The following is an 18,412-nucleotide window of genomic DNA, read 5'->3' as shown; positions in this document are numbered from 1 at the left end:
ACTCCCTCGTCACTTGGATTACATTTTTTGTAAGCTTACAAATTTTTTGCTCAAAGTATGTACTGTAATTGAAATGTTAGTATGCCTAAGGGAAAATTATATACCAGTCATATCATCTTTAGAGAGAAGTATCAATCAAAAATAATTTGGAAACACAACTCAGAATTCCATGACAATGGAAAAAAGTGTGCTCGTATTTCTCATGCAAGTAATGTCATAATTCATTAAGGTGTTTATTTTAGAAGCATTAATTGATGTTCATAAACTGGCACTTAGACATCCATACTGCATGGACATCTAAATCCTGCTCTGAACACCCAAAAACTTAAGTACATAAGCATCGTCATGCTGGGACAGACCAAGGGTCCATCAAGCCCAGCACCCTGTCACCGACAGCGGCCAAAAGAACAATTTGTCCCGCCCATCCTAGAAATACTGTATTATTCCCTCGTCCATTCAATAACATTCTATGGCTTTTTCCTCCAGGAAGCCGTCCAACCCTTTTTTGAAGTCCGCTAAGTTAACCGCCTTAACCACCTTTTCCGGCAGCGAATTCCAGAGTTTAACTACGCTTTGAGTGAAGAAAAATTTCCTCCGGTTCATTTTAAATTTACCACACTGCAGCTTCATCACATGCCCTCTTGTCCTAGTATTTTTGGAAAGCGTAAACAGGCACTCCACATTGACCCGTTCTATTCCACTCATTATCTTATAGACCTCTATCATATCTTCCCTCAGCCACCTTTTCTCCAAGCTGAAGAGCCCCAGCCTCTTCAGCCTATCCTGATAGGGAAGTCATCCCATCCCCTGTATCATCTTTGTCGCCCTTCTCTGCACCTTTTCTAATTCCACTATGTCTTTTTGAGGTGTGGCGACCAGAATTGAACACAATACTCGAGGTGCGGTTGCACCTTGGAGCGATACAATGGCAGAATAATATCCTTATTTTTGTTTTAAATCCTTTTCCTAATGATATCCAACATTCTATTTGCTTTCCTAGCCGCAGTAGCACATTGAGCAGAAGTTTTCAACGTATCATCTACAATGACACCTAGATCCCTTTCTCGGTCCGTGACTCCCAACGCTGGACCTTGCATGACGTATTATAGTTTGGGTTCCTCTTTCCCACATCATGGGCCACATGCATCACTTTGCACTTGTTCACATTAAACGTCATCTGCTATTTAGACGCCCAGTCTCGTAAGGTCCTCTTGTAGTTTTTCACAATCTTCCCGCGATTTGACTACTTTGAATAACTTTGTGTCATCGGCAAATTTGATTACCTCACTGGTTACCCCCATCTCTAGGTCATTTATGAATATGTTAAAAAGCAGAGGTCCCAGCACCGATCCCTGAGGGACCCCGCTAACTACCCTTCTCTATTGCGAATATTGACCTTTTAATCCTACTCTCTGTTTCCTATCTTTCAACCAGTTTTTAATCCACAGTAAGACACTACTTCCGATACCATGTCCCTCTAATTTCCTCTGTAGTCTTTCATGAGGGACCTTATGAAACGCCTTCTGAAAATCTAGATACACAATATCAACCGGCTCACCGTGCAGCAGATTGGTGAGGCAAGACTTCCCTTCACTAAATCCATGTTGACTTTGTCCCATTAGTCCATGCTTTTGAATGTGCTTTGTAATTTTGTTGTTGATTATAATCTCTACCATTTTGCCCGGCACCGACGTCAGACTCACCGGTCGATAATTTCCCTGGTCTCCTCTGGAGCCTTTTTAAAATATCGGCGTTACATTGGCCACCCTCCAATCTTCGGGTACCACGCTCGATTTTAAGGATAAATTACAAATCAATAACAGTAGCTCTGCCAGCTCATTTTTTAGTTCTATCAGTACCCTAGGGTGAATACCATCCGGTCCAGGAGATTTGCTACTCTTCCGTTTGCAGAACTGCTCCATTAAGTCTTCCAGATTTACAGATATTTCAATAAGTTTTTCTGACTCTTCAGCTTTGAATACCCTGTCCGGCACCGGTATCCCACCCAAATCTTCCTCGGTGAAGACCGAAGCAAAGAACTCATTTAGTTTTCTGCTATTTCTTTGTCTTCCTTGATCGCCCCTTTTACACCCTTGTCATCCAGTGGGCCAACCGATTCTTTTGCTGGTTTCCTGCTTTTAATGTATCTAAAAAAAATGTTACTATCAGTTTTCACCTCTAACGCTATCTTTCTTTCAAAATCCCTCTTTGCCTTTCTTATCAGTGCTTTGCATCTGACTTGACATTCCTTCTGCCGCTTCTTATTTTCCTCATTCGGTTCCTCCTTCCATTTTCTGAAGGATTCCTTTTTAGCTCCAATAGCTTCTTTTACCTCACTTTTTAACCACGCCGGCTGTTTGGTTTTCCATCCTCCTTTTCTGATACGTGGAATATGTTCGGCCTGGGCCTCCTGGACGGTGTTTTTGAACAGCATCCACGCCTGTTGTAGGTTTCTTACCCTCTCACTCCTCTAAGTTTTTTTTTTTTAACCGTTCTTCTCATTTTATCATAGCTTCCTTTTTTAAAGTTAAACGCTAACATATTTGACTTCCTATGCTTACCTTTTTGAAAGCAAATTTCAAAGGCGGTCATGTTATGATCACTGTTGTCAAGCAGCCCCTGGACGGCTACCTCCCATACCAGATCATGCGCTCCACAAATGACTAAGTCTAGAATTTTTCCTTCTGTCATCAGCTCCTGTACCAGCTGCTCCATAAAGCTGTCCTTTATTTCTTCAAGGAAGTTTACCACCCTAGCGTGCCCTGACGTTACATTAACCCAGTCTATATGGGGGTAATTAAAATCATTATAAATTTGCGGAATAAGTAGAATATATTATCAGAAAATTTCCACCAATTCTACCATGTAAACAACATGTTTGTGGGTAACTGTGGCAGGCAATAATGAAAAAAAGTGGAGAAAAAAAGACCTCAGAGATATTGGCAACACCTTGTTTTTAAAGGACATGCCTTTTGTGTAGTGAGGGCACCACTTTAATTATAAGTCTTCAAAAAAAAAAACTCCACCATATCAAATTCACAATAACTCTGCCACTGTACCCTTACAAGCACCTATTGAAGAGACTAAGCTGAATTAAACGTCATTACTTATCTTGGATGACGATTGTTCCGCGGACTTTTACAGTATCCAACCCTACTTATGTTATTCTTCAAAGTCCCGACAGGGAAACCCTGTTTCGCTAAAATATAGCTGCTTCAGGGGAAAATTTCTTGATTTAAGCCCATCCAAGTAGTTAGAACATCTCATAGTCTCAATTTCACCCTGGTACAAAAAATGGCGGCGGTGGTCCTCCCCACCAAGGTTTCAGATCCTCCTCCTACCCCCACTTGGGACCTGATTTCTCCTCCCACCCCATCCCCTCACCAGATCCAAATCCCCTTCCGACACCCATGTGTCCTGATACCATTCTGACCCGCTAATAGACAAAAAATAAAGTAAGCAAATCAAATCAATTAATGTGTACAGGAAGGAGGAGGGGAGGGTATGTGGAGGCGAGTGGTTACAAGTGGTTACGAGTCAAAAGCAATGTTAAAGAGGTGGGCTTTCAGTCTAGATTTAAAGGTGGCCAAGGATGGGGCAAGACGTAGGGGCTCAGGAAGTTTATTCCAGGTGTAGGGTGCAGCGAGACAGAAGGCGCGAAGTCTGGAGTTGGAGTTGATCACCAGAACATCCCAAGTTAAATCAAAAACAAACATATCGCCACTGTGGAAAGCAGATTGCGGAGTACCTCAAGGATCACCACTCTCACCAATACTCTTCAATATAATGATGACCCCCCTGGCCAAATCCCTATCCAACGAAAACCTTCACCCGTTTATCTATGCAGATGATGTCACAATTTACATCCCTTTCAAACACAATCTAACAGAAATCACCGATGAAATCAAGCGCGGTTTGGATATCATGGACTCATGGGCAAATTCATTTCAATTGAAACTGAACACTGAAAAAACATACTGCCTCATCCTCTCATCCCAACACAATAATTATAAACCCACAACTTTAAACACCCCCAGATCACACCCTCTCTATCTCAGATAGTCTCAAAATACTAGGCGTTACAATTGATCGCAATCTTACACTTGAGAGCCAAGTAAACTCCACTTTAAAGAAAATGTTTCATTCAATGTAGAAACCTAAATGTATTGTAACCAGGTACTTCTCTTGTGCAGCCAAGGATAGAACAATCTCCTCCAGCTACAGGCTCCCGGTACAATGAAAAAATAGATGTCCACTGGTAACTTCAATCTTAAGGACTTTTATTCCATGCAGGTTTCTAGTACACAGTTCCAACAGCAGCATAGCACATACCCGGATTCAATACAGGCTTACAAGCTTCAGTCTGGGCTCTTTATCCAGTTCACAATAAACAGTAATTCAATTCCCAAGACAAACAGTTCTTTCAGTTCATCATCACAGTTCAGTCGCCAAGCAGCAGTTTCTACCTTCTATCCTCTTTACCTTCAGGATAGTTCAATATTTTAGGGACTCCTTCTACCCAAGGGTTTTCCCCTGCATCAGCTTCACAGTGAATTCAATACTTTTGGGACTTCCTCTCACCCAAGGAATTTCAGCCTGCTTCAGTACTTTAGGGACCTCCCTGCCCAAGGGTTTTCAGCTTGCAAATACTTTAGGGACCTCCCTGCCCAAGGGTTTTCAGCCTGCAACTGCTTCTCTCCTTCTGCTTCTCTCTTCTGAACTGAACTCCCGGGACTCCTTCCCACCTGCCTAATCAATCCCTGGCTTCAGCTACCACAACCAATCATTCTCCTTCCATTAGCTTCCTCACACCCAAACCAGCTGAGTTAAGCATTAGACTAATGAGACCAATGATGAGCTCCTGCACACAGGGTTTCCTAACTCTCTTTCCGCCTAGTGGCAGCCACTCTACACAACCTGCCAGCTTACACCCATGTCTTCCCTGATTGCAGCTAGGAGTCCAGTCCAGGTTCTTCATCTCCCCCTCTGGCTCCTTGCCTGCAATGCCTTCTGGGACTTGTATTTCAGACTGAAACTGCCTTAACCGAACTATCCTGGATGTGACTTTATCACAGTATAAAACCTTTCTTTCCGAGGGAAATATTCCGCAATCTGATACAATCAATGGTAATGAGCCACGCAGATTACTGCAATGGAATATATGTGGGATGTAAAGAACAACTCACAAAGAAACTCCAGACAGGCCAAAACACAGCAGCCTGGCTGATATTCATTAAAACACGTTTTGAAAGTGTCAAACCCCTTCGAGAAGAACTGCATTGGCTCCCAATCAAGAAACGTATCACTTTCAAAATCTGCACCTTTGTTCACAAGATTATCTACGGTGAAATCCCAGGATATATGGTCGACCTGATCGATCTCCCAACCAAAACCAGAACCAGAGCATCACGTACCTACTTGAATCTCTAATACCCAAGCTGCAAAGGACTCAGATACAAATTAACCTATGCATCCAACTTCTCCTACATAGGCACACAATTGTGGAATGCACTGCCAAAGACTGTGAAAACAATCTACGACCATCTAAACTTCAGGAGCTCATTAAAGACCTTCTTATTCAGAAAAGCATTTCCCGCCGACCTAATTTAGATGCCTCAACTCTGCAACACAGCAAAACCATAGATTGTATTGGACATTATATATTCCTTCCTATCTTCGATCCCTATGTACCTGAATATACCAATCTTACCAGACTTGGCGATCACCTTTACAGTATTATGTAAGCCACATTGAGCCTGCAAATAGGTGGGAAAATGTGGGGTACAAATGTAACAAATAAATAAATAAATTACCATGTGTTACTAGTGTCAGAAGCTTCCATATCACACTTGCCTTAAATGTGATACTGGAAGAATTTTTGTGAGTTGAATTATGGCAGAAGTTATCAAATAACTTATTTTTACATTTCTTTGTGTTTTTTTGTTAGGTAATCCTGAACTAAACAGCACAGTTCAAGTCATCGTTAGTGTTTTGGATGTCAACGAGTTTCCTCCTGAAGTCTCCATACCACATGAGACACATGTATGTGAAAATGCCAAAGCAGGACAGGTATATCATTAACAAACACTTTTATATTGGCTCAGTTTGAAATGCGTACATTATTGGATTTGGTGCTCCAAGCAGATTTTTTTTGCAGGGCAGTTTTTAGAATCAGTTGTATATATAACAGTGGCAGGTAAATATAATACTCCTGCAGCTGTCGATTTTCAGTGGCACTATACAGATGATATTCCACTAAATCAACATAACCAACTCAATACATTTATAAGAATGGTGCAAAACTTATAATAGTGGAAGGAAAAAGCCTCAGAAGATGTAGTGCTCAATATTTTCTATCAAAGGCAAAAAGAAAAATCTTTTAATCTTAACACATATGGACTTTCAAATAGTCCATTAAAAATGATGTTATATCCAAAATGCTACCAGAAGCATATGTTGTTGAAAAAAGAAAAAACAACAAAACAAAAAAATCTGAAATAAAAGGTAGATGTTTAGCCAAACGTGGTCGTCAGTGCCATTTCTGGGCAATGGGATTGATTATCCCGATATAGCAACCGGCTGTCTCTTATCCAGTTATGTGCTATATCAGGGACATAGCCAGACCTTGAGGTGGGAGGGGGCTAGAGCCCAAGGTAGGGGGCCGTCTGCTGCCTCGATGCCCCCCTCCGCAGCCCACTGCTGCCCCCCCTGCTGCCCACTGCTACCACAAAATATCTTGGCTGGCTGGGGTCCCCAACTGTCACGTCTGTGGCCGTGACCACCCTCAGATTTACCTCATTTCTAGGGCCAGCAGCTCTGCTGGCTTCTGTCTGTCTTTGTGTTAGTCTTGTCTCTGGCTCTGTGTGCTGATTACTTCACTAGACCTCACCTGTGTGTGCTATGCCTCTCTGGGGAGCCAGCATTTAAGATGGCTGCCACCGGCTCTGTGCCAGCTTCCAAGATGGCTCCTGCCTGTCTTTCCTGTGGGCTCACTTCCTATGTGTGTCAAGCCTCTCTTTGGAGTCAGTGTACTTCCTGCTTCTGTCCTGCTGCTGGTGACTCATCAGTGAGAGCCTTCATAAGGAAGGGCTGTGCTTGCAGTCAGGGCCTTTGCATAAGTGTTATGCTCTTAGGCCAGGTCAGGTTAGTAAGTGTCTGCTGCACTACTGCTTAGCCTTTCTCTGGGTTCCAGCCCAGCTTCGCTCTGTGTCTGTGTCTGTTGTCTTCCTATGGGGGGTTCTTCCCTGCCTCTGCGTGTCTGAGGACTGTGGGTCCTTCCTGGCTTACTCTGTGTTTGGGGTGAAGCCTCTGTTTCTGGCTTACTCTGTATTTGGGGTGAAGCCTCTGTTCCTGGCTTACTCTGTATTTGGGGTGAAGCCTCTGTTCCTGGCTTACTCTGTGTTTGGGGTGAAGCCTCTGTGCCTGGCTACTCTGTGTTTGGGGTGAAGCCTCTGCTCCTGGCTTACTCAGTGTTTGGGGTGAAGCCTCTGCTGCTGGCTTACTCTGTGTTTGGGGTGAAGCCTCTGCTCCTGGCTTTCTCTGAGTTTGGGGTGAAGCCTCTGTCCGTGTTTGTTCTCTGTCTGCATGTGAAGCCTCAGCCTTTGTGAGTTCCCACTTGGTGTGGGGAGTGGCTGTGGCTTCAGACCCTTGGCCTGTTCTTCCTGGTTTACTCTGTTCGCTCTGTTGTCTATCCTGAACCCTGCTTGTATATCCTGTGTGTGCATATCCTGATCCCTGCTTGTATATCCTGAGTGTATTTCCTGAATCCTGTATCTGTCTAGCTAGTGTGTATTTCCTGGGTGATTATTCCTGTCTCCTGTCTCCACCTAGCTAGAGGGTTTACCCTGTGGGAATTCCTGGATCCCCGTTCTGCCTAGTGTGTTGCTGCCCTAGTCCTTGCTCCTGCTAGCTTCTGTACGCCTTGTGTTCCTTGGTCTGTCTTCTGGGTCTTGCTAGTGGCTGTGCAGCAGCACACTGTCTGAGTCTAGTTCTGTGCCCTGTCGCCCTCGTGTATCCCAGACCCAGGGTGGGTCCTCTGGATCTTCAGTTCCTGCCTTATCCTGCAAGTCCTGCTGGCAGCCTGCACTTCGGAGCTCAACTCCAGAGGAACGGTGGCTAAGTGCAGGTGAAGCTGTTCCTGTTTCGTCTGTTCCAGTTGCCTGCCTTGTACTACTCCAGTCCAGAGTTCCAGTACTGCTCTTCCGTGTATCCCGTCCCAGGGTGGTCTTGCCTGCCGCTGCCGCTCCTCGACAGTGGCCCAAGGGCTCACGAACTCCATGATAGAATGCCAAGGTCCTTGAGAACGCGACACCAACCTCACCTGCTGAAATCTTCATCCAGCGCTGATCTCTGGCACAACTGCATTGCCTGCCCTGCTCTCTCTCTTCCCCTCACTTCCAGCACGCTCCTTTTAGTGAAACTAAGCATGCTCAATTTCACTAAAAGGAGCATGCCCAATGTGAGGGGAAGAGAAAGTAGGGCAGGCAATGTGAAGGCGCCGCTGCAGACCAGTGCTGAATGAAATCATCTGGCAGGGGTTGGGGACCCCCGCCAACCAGCCATGGTCCCAGAGCAAATTTGGGGGGGGGGGGGGGGACTCAGGCCCCCGTGGCCCCACCTAACTATGCCACTGTGCTGTATTCAGTGTGAGCATTTATACTGATTCTATGGCTGGTGTAAGTGTTCATGCCTAAATACATACCGCCCTCCTATTTACTAAGCTGCGCAACAATGCCAACACAGCCCATTCAAAGTGTAGGCACTTTGACATGAAGGGATAGAGAATGGGCAGGTTGCATATGTATGCAAATGAAAGGCAATCCTAAATTCATGCCTATGGGAATGTGCCAACTACCTGCATATGTTACGGAATATTAGAACACACGTGGGAAAGAGTTGCCATTAATTGGCACCTACCTGCATATGTGCTAGCTGTAGTCTAATAAAATACACATGTACTCACTTTAGCGCATATGTGAAACGGGGCGTTCACGTGGGCGGCTCTATTAGATACATGCGTAATTTACAGAATACTCTTAAGTTACGCACGAATGCGGTACTACATAGCTGTGAACATTTACGCCAGCTGTCGACATGGTGTAAATGATCACAGCTACATGCCCACATGTGACACCAAATTCCATAACAGCAATTACCTGTGTAAATGTTCTTATAGAATACCACTTGGTGCCAGGATTTTTTGGACTAATTTCATGGCACCCCACTGGGTGCCCTTTACTGAATTGCCCTCATAGATTATAATCTATGCAAGAACTTAAAAATTACGGGCATGGACATTTACATCTACAGGGTGAGGCAAAAAAGTAACCCCCTTAGAGTTTTTTGCCATTTTATCAGCAATCACTTTGAATTTCAACGAGAAATTGCACATACTTATTTAGTTATCATAAAACATATTACTATTAAACAACATTTAATTATCTTAAGCTATGTTGTTGTTACTGACATTTTAGCATTATGACCTAGCGATTTTTGCATGCTAAAAATGTTTGAGCTAAACCACAGTAAAAGAGCATCATTCAAATGATACAATTAACTATGTCAGAATTTCACAGTCATTGTGAATGCTGAAAGTGCCCTTCCTCTCTCTTTAGGATTTAAATTTGAGGGCCAAGCCTAACTTTTGAGAAAAAGTAGGGCAAAAAAATGGGGAATGGCGCTTCCTTGACTTCAGTGAGTGTTAGCGGATTTGGATGGAGCTTGTGACAGGCCTCCAACATAGCTCCCCACACAATAGTCTCTGTCACTCAGGTCATTTACAGTAAGCTGGTACCCCCCTTTTTTTTTTCAGTTAATGGTTGTTTTATAGTGTAGGATCAACTAGTACCTACCAGACAATAATTGATAAATGCCAAACTATAACAATGAGTCGTTTATTTATAACTAGTAAAAAAGGCCCATTTCTGACACAAATGAAACGGGTGCTAGCAAAGTTTTCCTCGGAGTGTTTATGTTTGAGAGAGTGTATGTGAGAGTGACTGTGTGTGAGAGAGTGAATGTGCGAGTGTGTGTGTGTGTGAGAGAGAGAGAGAGAGAGTGAGTCTGGGTGCGAGTGTGTCTGTGAGAGAGAGAGTGTATGTGTGAGAATGAGAGTGTGTGCAAGTGCGTATGTGAGACACAGTGTAAGAGAGAGAGAGTGTGTTTCACATAGATACAGTGTGTGCGAGAGAGAAAATGTGTGTGAGACACAGACTCTGTGAGACTGTGTATGAGACCAAGAGAGTGTGTGACACATAGAGTGAATGTGATACAGTGTGAGACAGAGTGTGTGAGAGACAGTGTGTGAGAGTGAGAGAGAGAAAGACATTGACTGTGAGAGAGAGAGAGTGTAAGTGTGAGAGAGAGAGTGTGTGTGTGACAGAGATATCTCCCCCCCCCCCCTCTCTGGTGTCAGGCTCCCCTCCCTCCCTCTCTCTGGTATCAGCAACCCCCCTTCTCTCTCTGGTGTCTGAGCGTTACTGTGCAGGACGCTGAGCTCTGGCTGTGCTTCAAGGAACTGATCAATCCTATTTAATAGAATGCACCTCCAACATTCTGAAGCCGAGAAACCTCGTGTGGTTGGTCACTTCTGCTTGTGACGAACCTAGAAGTATGTGATGTCAATTCAGGAGATGGATACAGAGAGCAGGAATGCCCTAGTCATGCAGTCAGCTTCAGAATGTTGGAGGTGCGTTTTATTATATAGGATTCACTCCACTGGTCACTCCTAATAACCAGTGAAGTGAATTATAAATAAAAAATATACTCATTGTTATTTACAAACATAGATACTTTATGAAATTTAAAGTGCAAACATTGTTTAAATATTTTGAATGTTTAAAAATTGCTGGATGATCAAGCTAAAAAGTCTGTAACTTCACCATGTATAATGTTAATCTCATTCCACTTGGCACATAAATGTAGACAGTAACAACAAATGAAGCTGTAAAATTCCATGTTGAAATTCCAAGCGGTTGCTGAGAAAACAGCAAAAATCTCTAGGGGGTTACTTTTTTTTTTTTTTTTGCCTCTCCCTGAACTCAAGGACATGTGTAAATGTCTCTGTCTACAATATAGGCACAATTTCTTCTACTTAAACATTAATATTTTATAAATATAAGTAGGCAGCTTACATTGGGTATCCATGTATATAAATATTTTTTAGAAAGCTAGGATTTAAAAAAAAATGTTGTGACAACTGCCATTCAATATTGATTCCACAGGAATTCAATGTGATTTAAGGGGGCAGGATAAGCTCCTGCTCACTTAAATTGCTTGTGGCCACCTAACCCTCGATATTTAAGGGTGGTAAACCAGGCAGTGCTGCTGAATATCATCTCTGACTGCTCACAAAAAAATGGGCAGGTTGGGGTGGTACAGTGGGCGGTGTTGAGGAGGAGCCGGCAGTTATGCAGGTGCTGACAGTATTCTGCGCTGGCACTCACATAGCCAGCAAGCAAATCTGTAACAGCTGAAAAGCTGTCCTAATTTAATCCACTTAACTATGCAGGTGCTGGCACTGAATATTGCCTGCACCTCCATAAGGTTTTGTGGAGTAGTGGAGGAGTAGCCTAGTGGTTAGTGCAGTGGACTTTGATCCTGGGGAACTGAGTTCTATTCCCACTGCAGCTCCTTATGACTCTGGGCAAGTTACTTAACCCTCCATTGCCCCTGGTACAAAATAAGTACCTGAATATATGTAAACCGCTTTGAATGTAGTTGCAAAAAAAAACCTCTGAAAGGCGGTATATCAAGTCCCATTTCCCTTCTGTTCTTAGTCCCCAAGATCCCCCTCCCAGCCCCCTGAAAAATCCCCCAGTACTACATTACTGCGAGAGATTCTGTCCCCAGTGCCCCCACTGGACCACCAGGAAGCAAATATAGACCTGGGGGGGACTACTTCGACTGCAGGGGGGTTGGGGATGATGTTCTTGGGGTGGACTAGGGGCACGGACTGGGGAAAAAGGTGGGGGCTTGTTTGGAGGGCTGAAAGGGGTACCACAGGACTAAGAACAAAACAAAGTTATGCTGGTCCCAGCTGATGTTCAGTCAGGGCCCACATAAGCTCTGGCGGGCACTGCGGGGCAATTTAGCTCTGGATATTCAATGCTGGTGCCCGCACATCACCCAGCACTCTATATCCAGGGCTAAGAGGCCCTTTTACAAAGGCACGTAGGCACCTACATGCGTCCACTGCATGTGAAATTGGCACTGCCACTCAGCTACTGCGTGCCTGAGGTGGTAATTCCATTTTTGACGCATGCCCAAAACACGCAGTATAATAGAAATATTGTCTATTTTCTACCACGTGGTGCTTACCCAGCGGTAATTGGCAGTTTATGTGTGCTGGCCGCTTACCACCCGGTTAGTGCGTGAGAACTTACAGCTAAGTCAATGGGTGGCGCTAAGGTCTCAGACTAAAAATGGACGCGCGCTGGTTTTAATTTTGCCGCATTTCCATTTTCCAGCATAAAAATGTCATTTTTCCAGACATGCTGAGGAAATGGACCTGTGCGCATCCAAAACACTTGCCCACACCAGAGTAGGCTACTTTTAGGCACGTCTTAGTAAAAGGGGCCCTTTTTCTAAGCTGCCTAGGAGCCTATTGGGCTCATTTTTGAAAGAGAAGGATGCCCATCTTTCGACATAAATCGGAAGATGGGCATCCTTCTCACAGGGTCATCCAAATCGGTATAATAGAAAGCCGATTTTGAACGTCCCCAACTGCTTTCCGTCGCAGGGATGACCAAAGTTCAAGGGGGTGTATTGGAGGCGTAGCAAAGGCGGGACATGGGCGTGCCTAACACTAAGACGTCCTCGACCCATAATCGAAAGAAACAAGGACGTCCCTGATGAACACTTGGACGACTTTACCTGGTCGTGTTTTTCTTACAACCAAGGCACAAAAAGGTGCCCGAAATGACCAGATGACCACCAGAGAGAATCAGGGATGACCTCCCCTTACCCCCGCAGTGGTCACTAACCCCCTCCCACCCTCAAAAAACATCTTTCAAAATATTGATTGCCAACCTCTATGCCAGCCTCAAATGTCATACTCAGGTCCATCACAGCAGCATGCAGGTCCCCGGAGCAGTTTTAATGGGTGCAGTGCTCTTCAGGCAGGCAGACCCAAGCCCATCCCACCCATACCTGTTACGTTTGTGGAGGAAACAGCGAGCCCTACAAAACCCACCACAAACCCACTGTACCCACATCTAGCTGCCCCCTTCACCTGTAAGGGCTATGGTAGTGGTGTACAGTTGTGGGTAGTGGGTTTTAGGGAGGGTTGGGGGGCTCAGCACACAAGGTAATGGAGCTAGGTTCCTGGGAGCAATTTATGAAGTCCACTGCTGTGCCCCCTAGGGTGGCCAGTTGGTGTCCTGGCATGTGAGGGGGACCAGTGCACTACAAATGCTGGCTTCTCCCATGACCAAATGGCTTGCATTGTCGCCGAAAATCAGAAACGACCAAGTCTAGGGACGACCATCTCTAAGGATGACCAAATTTCTGGATTTGGGCGTCCCTGACCGTATTATCGAAACAAAAGATGGACGCCCATCTTGTTTCAAAAATACGGGTTTCCCCGCTCCTGGATGGGGACGTTTTGCAAGTACATCCAACTCAAAACAAGGACGTCCCTTTTGATTATGCCCCTCCACGTGCGCCCAACGTGCCTGGCTACCAAGTGGCCCTTGTGGTAATTTCATTTTTGACACGCGTCCACTATGCGTGCCGGAAAATAATTTTTATTTTCTGGCGAGTGGCAGAAACCGGGCGGTAATCATCATTTTACGTGCGTAGACAATTACCGCACACTGCTAAGTCAATGGCTGGTAGTAAAGTCTCAGACCCAAAATGAACTCACACCAATTTTTATTTTGCCACATATTTTAAAAAGGCCTTTTTTACAGGCACACTGAAAAATGGATCTGCGCACATCCAAACCACACGCCTACACTAGCACAGCCCATTTTTTGGCATGCCTTAGTAAAATGGCCCCTAAATTAGCTGAATATCGTCCAGATAGTGTTTAAAATCCTAGGTCAAAAAGCAAAACCCATTAAGATTTCTGAACTGTGTTTGATTTCAAAGGTAAATAAGCATGCACATATTTGAAAGCTTTTGATAGTTACCTACTTCCGCTATATTGAATCTGCTTCAGAATGGTGTGTATTAATCCCAGCCCAAAACCCATAGAAGCATAGCATAGAGGTCAACAAATTGTATAAATAACCAATGATAGGCATTTCATAAGAGACCCATAGAAACTATAACCTGTAGGCTATTCTCATTGGGAAATAACCAAAAACCCACTGTTCCATGGCCATCTGTGCTTGATTATACTTTGGAAATCTGCTGACAGAGTTCCATTAAGCTACTGTTCTACTATGCAGTTTGCCAATTACTGAACCATTTCCTTAAAGAAAAAAAAAAAAGGTTGTCAACTAAATTTGTCAAGCGTTCAGACTTCTGCAGTTTAAAATCTTTTTTTTTATGGATGTTTCCACTTCTTTAGGAAACACACTTGAGAAATCTCAGTAATACTACTTCTTTAATAAATTTATAGCCAGCACTAAGATTTGAACAGCTTCAAGAAGCTAACATTGGTATGATTTATATCAGCAGTGGGAAAAACCTGGGAAAATCTAAGGCTCCTTATATACTTCTTGATGAAATGATTTTAGATAACACTTCTGGTGCTCTTATCTGAACATTATATCTTACTTGCCAGTGAGGAATGTTAACACATCTTCCTGCTTCTGTTTCTGTTTTAAGAAACACTTTTTTGGTTTGTATGGGCTTGTTTGTTTGTTTGGTTTTTTTTGCAGAATTAGCAACTACAAAACATTATCCTTCGGATTCTATATAACGTGCCTAGAGATCTGCACCAAAATCCAGGCATATTCTATAACCGCGCGTGTAACTTAATTGGCTCAACAAGCTAATCAGCATTGATAACAGCACTTAAGCAACAATAAGCACTAATTGGTAATAATTAGAATTTACGTCTACAACTCACTAAGCGTATTCTGTAATGAACTGCACCTACATTCTAATGCGCAAAGTTCAAAAGGGGCATGACCATGGGGAGGGTAAGTGGGCGTTCCAAAATGTTTGCGCTTAGTTATAGAATATGGCCCAATGCGTGTAAATCTATGCACAGGGTTTTACGCCACATTGTCATTGGTGTAAATGGAGGTGCATAGTTTTAGGGATATCAACCAAGCATATTCTACATACCGCGCCTAAATCTAGGTGCTGCTTATAGAATACGCTTAGGCGGAAATGTTTTCTGCATGGATTTTTTAGGCGCCTTATATAGAATCTGGCCCTATTTCCCGAATTTGGTCTAATGTAACATATGGTTAATAAAGTATTAAGGGGGTAATTCTATATAGGGCATCACAATTCTGGCACCCAGAAAATGAGCACTAAGCCATCCCCCAATGGCCAAATTATGTGCCAGAGCCACTATAGAATACTAGCTTAAGTTGGCAAAGATGCGTCTACTCTATGGCAGGCACAACTATTCATGCCTAAATGCAGCACTTGTTAGTGTAACTGGCAGTATTCTGTAACTTGCATTCTAAAATAGTTGGCATGCCCCTGAGCTGCCCATGCTGCACCCATGTGTACGCCTCCATTGCAGTTGCGTAACTGCTAATTAGTGCCAATTAGTGTTAGCTCATGCCAATTATTGGCAGTTAGCAGCACTTAGGTTTAACTTAGGTCCAATGAAACAATTAAGTTACATGCATAAATGAGGTATTCTATAAAGTTTGCACACATTTTCGTGCATAACTGAATGCCATTTAGAGAATTCGGGGGTACAGCTTTATCTTGCCCTGGGAGCTGTGTTAAGGCATTAATCCTGGAAGTGGGACCAGTGCATCTGCATGTGGATGATGGGAGTCTGAATGGACCCTGAGAGTTGGGGAAGGCAGAGAAGCTGTGCGTGCAGAGGACAGCTGGAGCACCCAGTTCCAGAAGAAGAGAATCGGCTGTGTGCACTATTTGCAAAGAAGACAAACTCTTAATGACACTGCTCCAATAATGACAAAATGGCCAAAAGAATCCCAAATGAAAAAAAGATGACCATGAACACAAAAAACTACACAAAGCGAGAATTTTCTGATTGTCCCTAAATATTGCTTGATTGTTACTTGATAGAATGCTGATATGTGTATTGGTAGACCATGTGGGAAAAGCAAGCAAAGAGTGGCTAGGATGATGAGTGGAAAAACATCTGTTTAGACCTCCCAAAAATTATAAACACAAAATGGCAATTAGCTATGTATGTCAATATCACAGCTAGAGACCTCTTTAGACTTTCATTGGGATTTGCTTTGAAGCAGATTCATTTTTTTGTTCACACTAGTTAGGCATTGAGGTGTTACTACAAGCTCTTGCATGGAAAATCACACAATGACATTTGAAGATCAGTTTCCTTATCCAAACACAGGTAAACTATAGCCTTATTGGTCTTATTCTCAATCCGGCTGATATTCAGCCCATGGAAGGCAGACTGGCAAAATTCCGTGGTCGGCACCGAGACCAGATATTTAATACCAGGCCATTTCCAGTGACCAGCATTGAATATCTGGGTTTTTTTTTTTGACCAGTTTAAACTAAACCGACCAAGTCAATATTCAGCACTGGCTGGTAAGTTTATAGTGGCAAAATATAGGCCTGCTATTTGCACAACCTGATTTGGCTGCCAAACTGAGCCGGCAAAGATTGGCCGTTCCTTACCAGCTAAATAGCGTTGAATATTGGCCGGAATGTTTCTGAAATAACATCTAAAATATATAAGAAGAAACTTTATTCCACAAAAATACTTCATTTATAAGTATTTGTGTGGAATAAAGTTTCTTCTTATATATTGCTGGTACCCAGAATATTGTCGTGGTCTCAGCTGAAATAGCTTCAAAAGCTGATAACATTGAACTCAATCATTGCACCTGCATATTATAATCAATGATCAATTTTAACTCAAACACTGTTCACCATTCAGTAAAAATCAGAAAAATGGTACTTCTTTTGTTTGAGTTCCAGATAGATGTTCTTGCAGCCAGCAACTTAAATATAATGACTACAGCAACCTTGTGAATGTTTAAGTGTCAAATGTCCCAGTGAAAAAAATAAAATCCATACGAGTCATGAAGTCAAAGTGACCCATAAAAGAGATGGCTCTGATTCCATACAGACAAAATAGCCTTCAAGTAAACGGCACTAAATAGTACCACAGTCTGTCACTTCTCTGTACTCTTAACAGGCAACATAGTGCTCCTCATGCTCAAAAGTTCTTAATCTTCCTGTTCCTCTTCAGACTTCAATCAGTGCAAAATGTTCAGCTGAGAACACGACAATATTCTGAGCACCAGCATTTATTCATTTATAAGTATTTCTGTGGAATAAAGTTTCTTCTTACATATTGGAGTGGAGGAGTGGCCTAGTGGTTAGAGTGGTGGACTTTGGTCTTGGAGAACTGGGTTCAATTCCCACTGCAGGCACAGGCAGCTCCTTGTGACTCTGGTCAAGTCACTTAACCCTCCATTGCCCCAGGTACAAATAAGTACCTGTATATAATATGTAAGCCGCATTGAACCTGCTATGAGTGGGAAAGCGCAGGGTACAAATGTAAGAAAAAAAATGTATTATTGATGTAGAAGCGACGTTAGATACAATCCTCGATTTTGAAATATCTAGATATGGGAGCACATACAGAGGTTTGTTTGCTTCTCTTTTGTTATTTGCTTCCTAGTTATGGGAATGGAATCTCTACCAACAATAATGTACTAGTGCTTGATTTTCATTCATCCTGCATTTAACCACTGCCACACAAGCAGTAGCATAGGAAAGCTTTCATGGATTCAGAGCATGGTGGTTGGTAGAAATGTTAAGTAGTAGTAGTAGTATATGATTAAGGATATGGTGTATATGAGGGCAGGGTGTTTAAGTATGTCTGGGGTGGTGGAGAGGCAAAGGGTGTGTGTGTGTGTGTGTGTGTGTGTGCTTGGGGGGGCGGAGCATATGTGTGCCTAGAGCTAGAACTCGTGGTTGTATCTGGAGTTGGTTGGATGTGTTTGCTTGGGGGGGGGAACTGTGGGTGAAATGTCTGGGTGCATGTGTTGGAGTGTGTTTGTGTGTGTGTGTTGAGGAGTGGGGGAGTGTGGCTGATGAAAGGGTGTCTGGGAATGTAATATAGATATAGTTGAGTAGATACATTCCCTGGATAAGTAAGAATGTGTCATAATTTGGCTGAGCCAACCTGACACTGTTGTGGTAAGGGTTAAATGGATAAGAAAGTAGCATGGAGGGAAGAGAGTGGGAGTTTAGGCGATAAGGAGTGAGTGGGCTCTGACTGGTTCATTTAATCAGTGAGGCACCAATCAGAAATCAGAAAGATGGA

The 18,412-nt window shown here is 43.4% G+C and overlaps 1 protein-coding gene across 1 annotated transcript in view; it reads left to right on the top strand.

Moving 5' to 3' along the window:
• Nucleotides 1-18,412, top strand: part of LOC115472887 (cadherin-12-like) — a 195,481-nt gene that overhangs the window by 90,621 nt on the left and 86,448 nt on the right. Inside the window, exon 6 of the mRNA XM_030207377.1 lies at nt 5,948-6,069. Within this exon, the coding sequence (XP_030063237.1) occupies nt 5,948-6,069 (122 nt within the window). The remainder of the gene's footprint in view (nt 1-5,947; nt 6,070-18,412) is intronic.

This window comes from Microcaecilia unicolor, chromosome 1 (genome assembly GCF_901765095.1).
Source record: "Microcaecilia unicolor chromosome 1, aMicUni1.1, whole genome shotgun sequence".
In the NCBI taxonomy this organism is placed as follows: domain Eukaryota; kingdom Metazoa; phylum Chordata; class Amphibia; order Gymnophiona; family Siphonopidae; genus Microcaecilia; species Microcaecilia unicolor.
The sequence above is the reverse complement of the archived record's forward strand: the minus strand, read 5'-3'. Positions and strand labels throughout refer to the sequence as shown.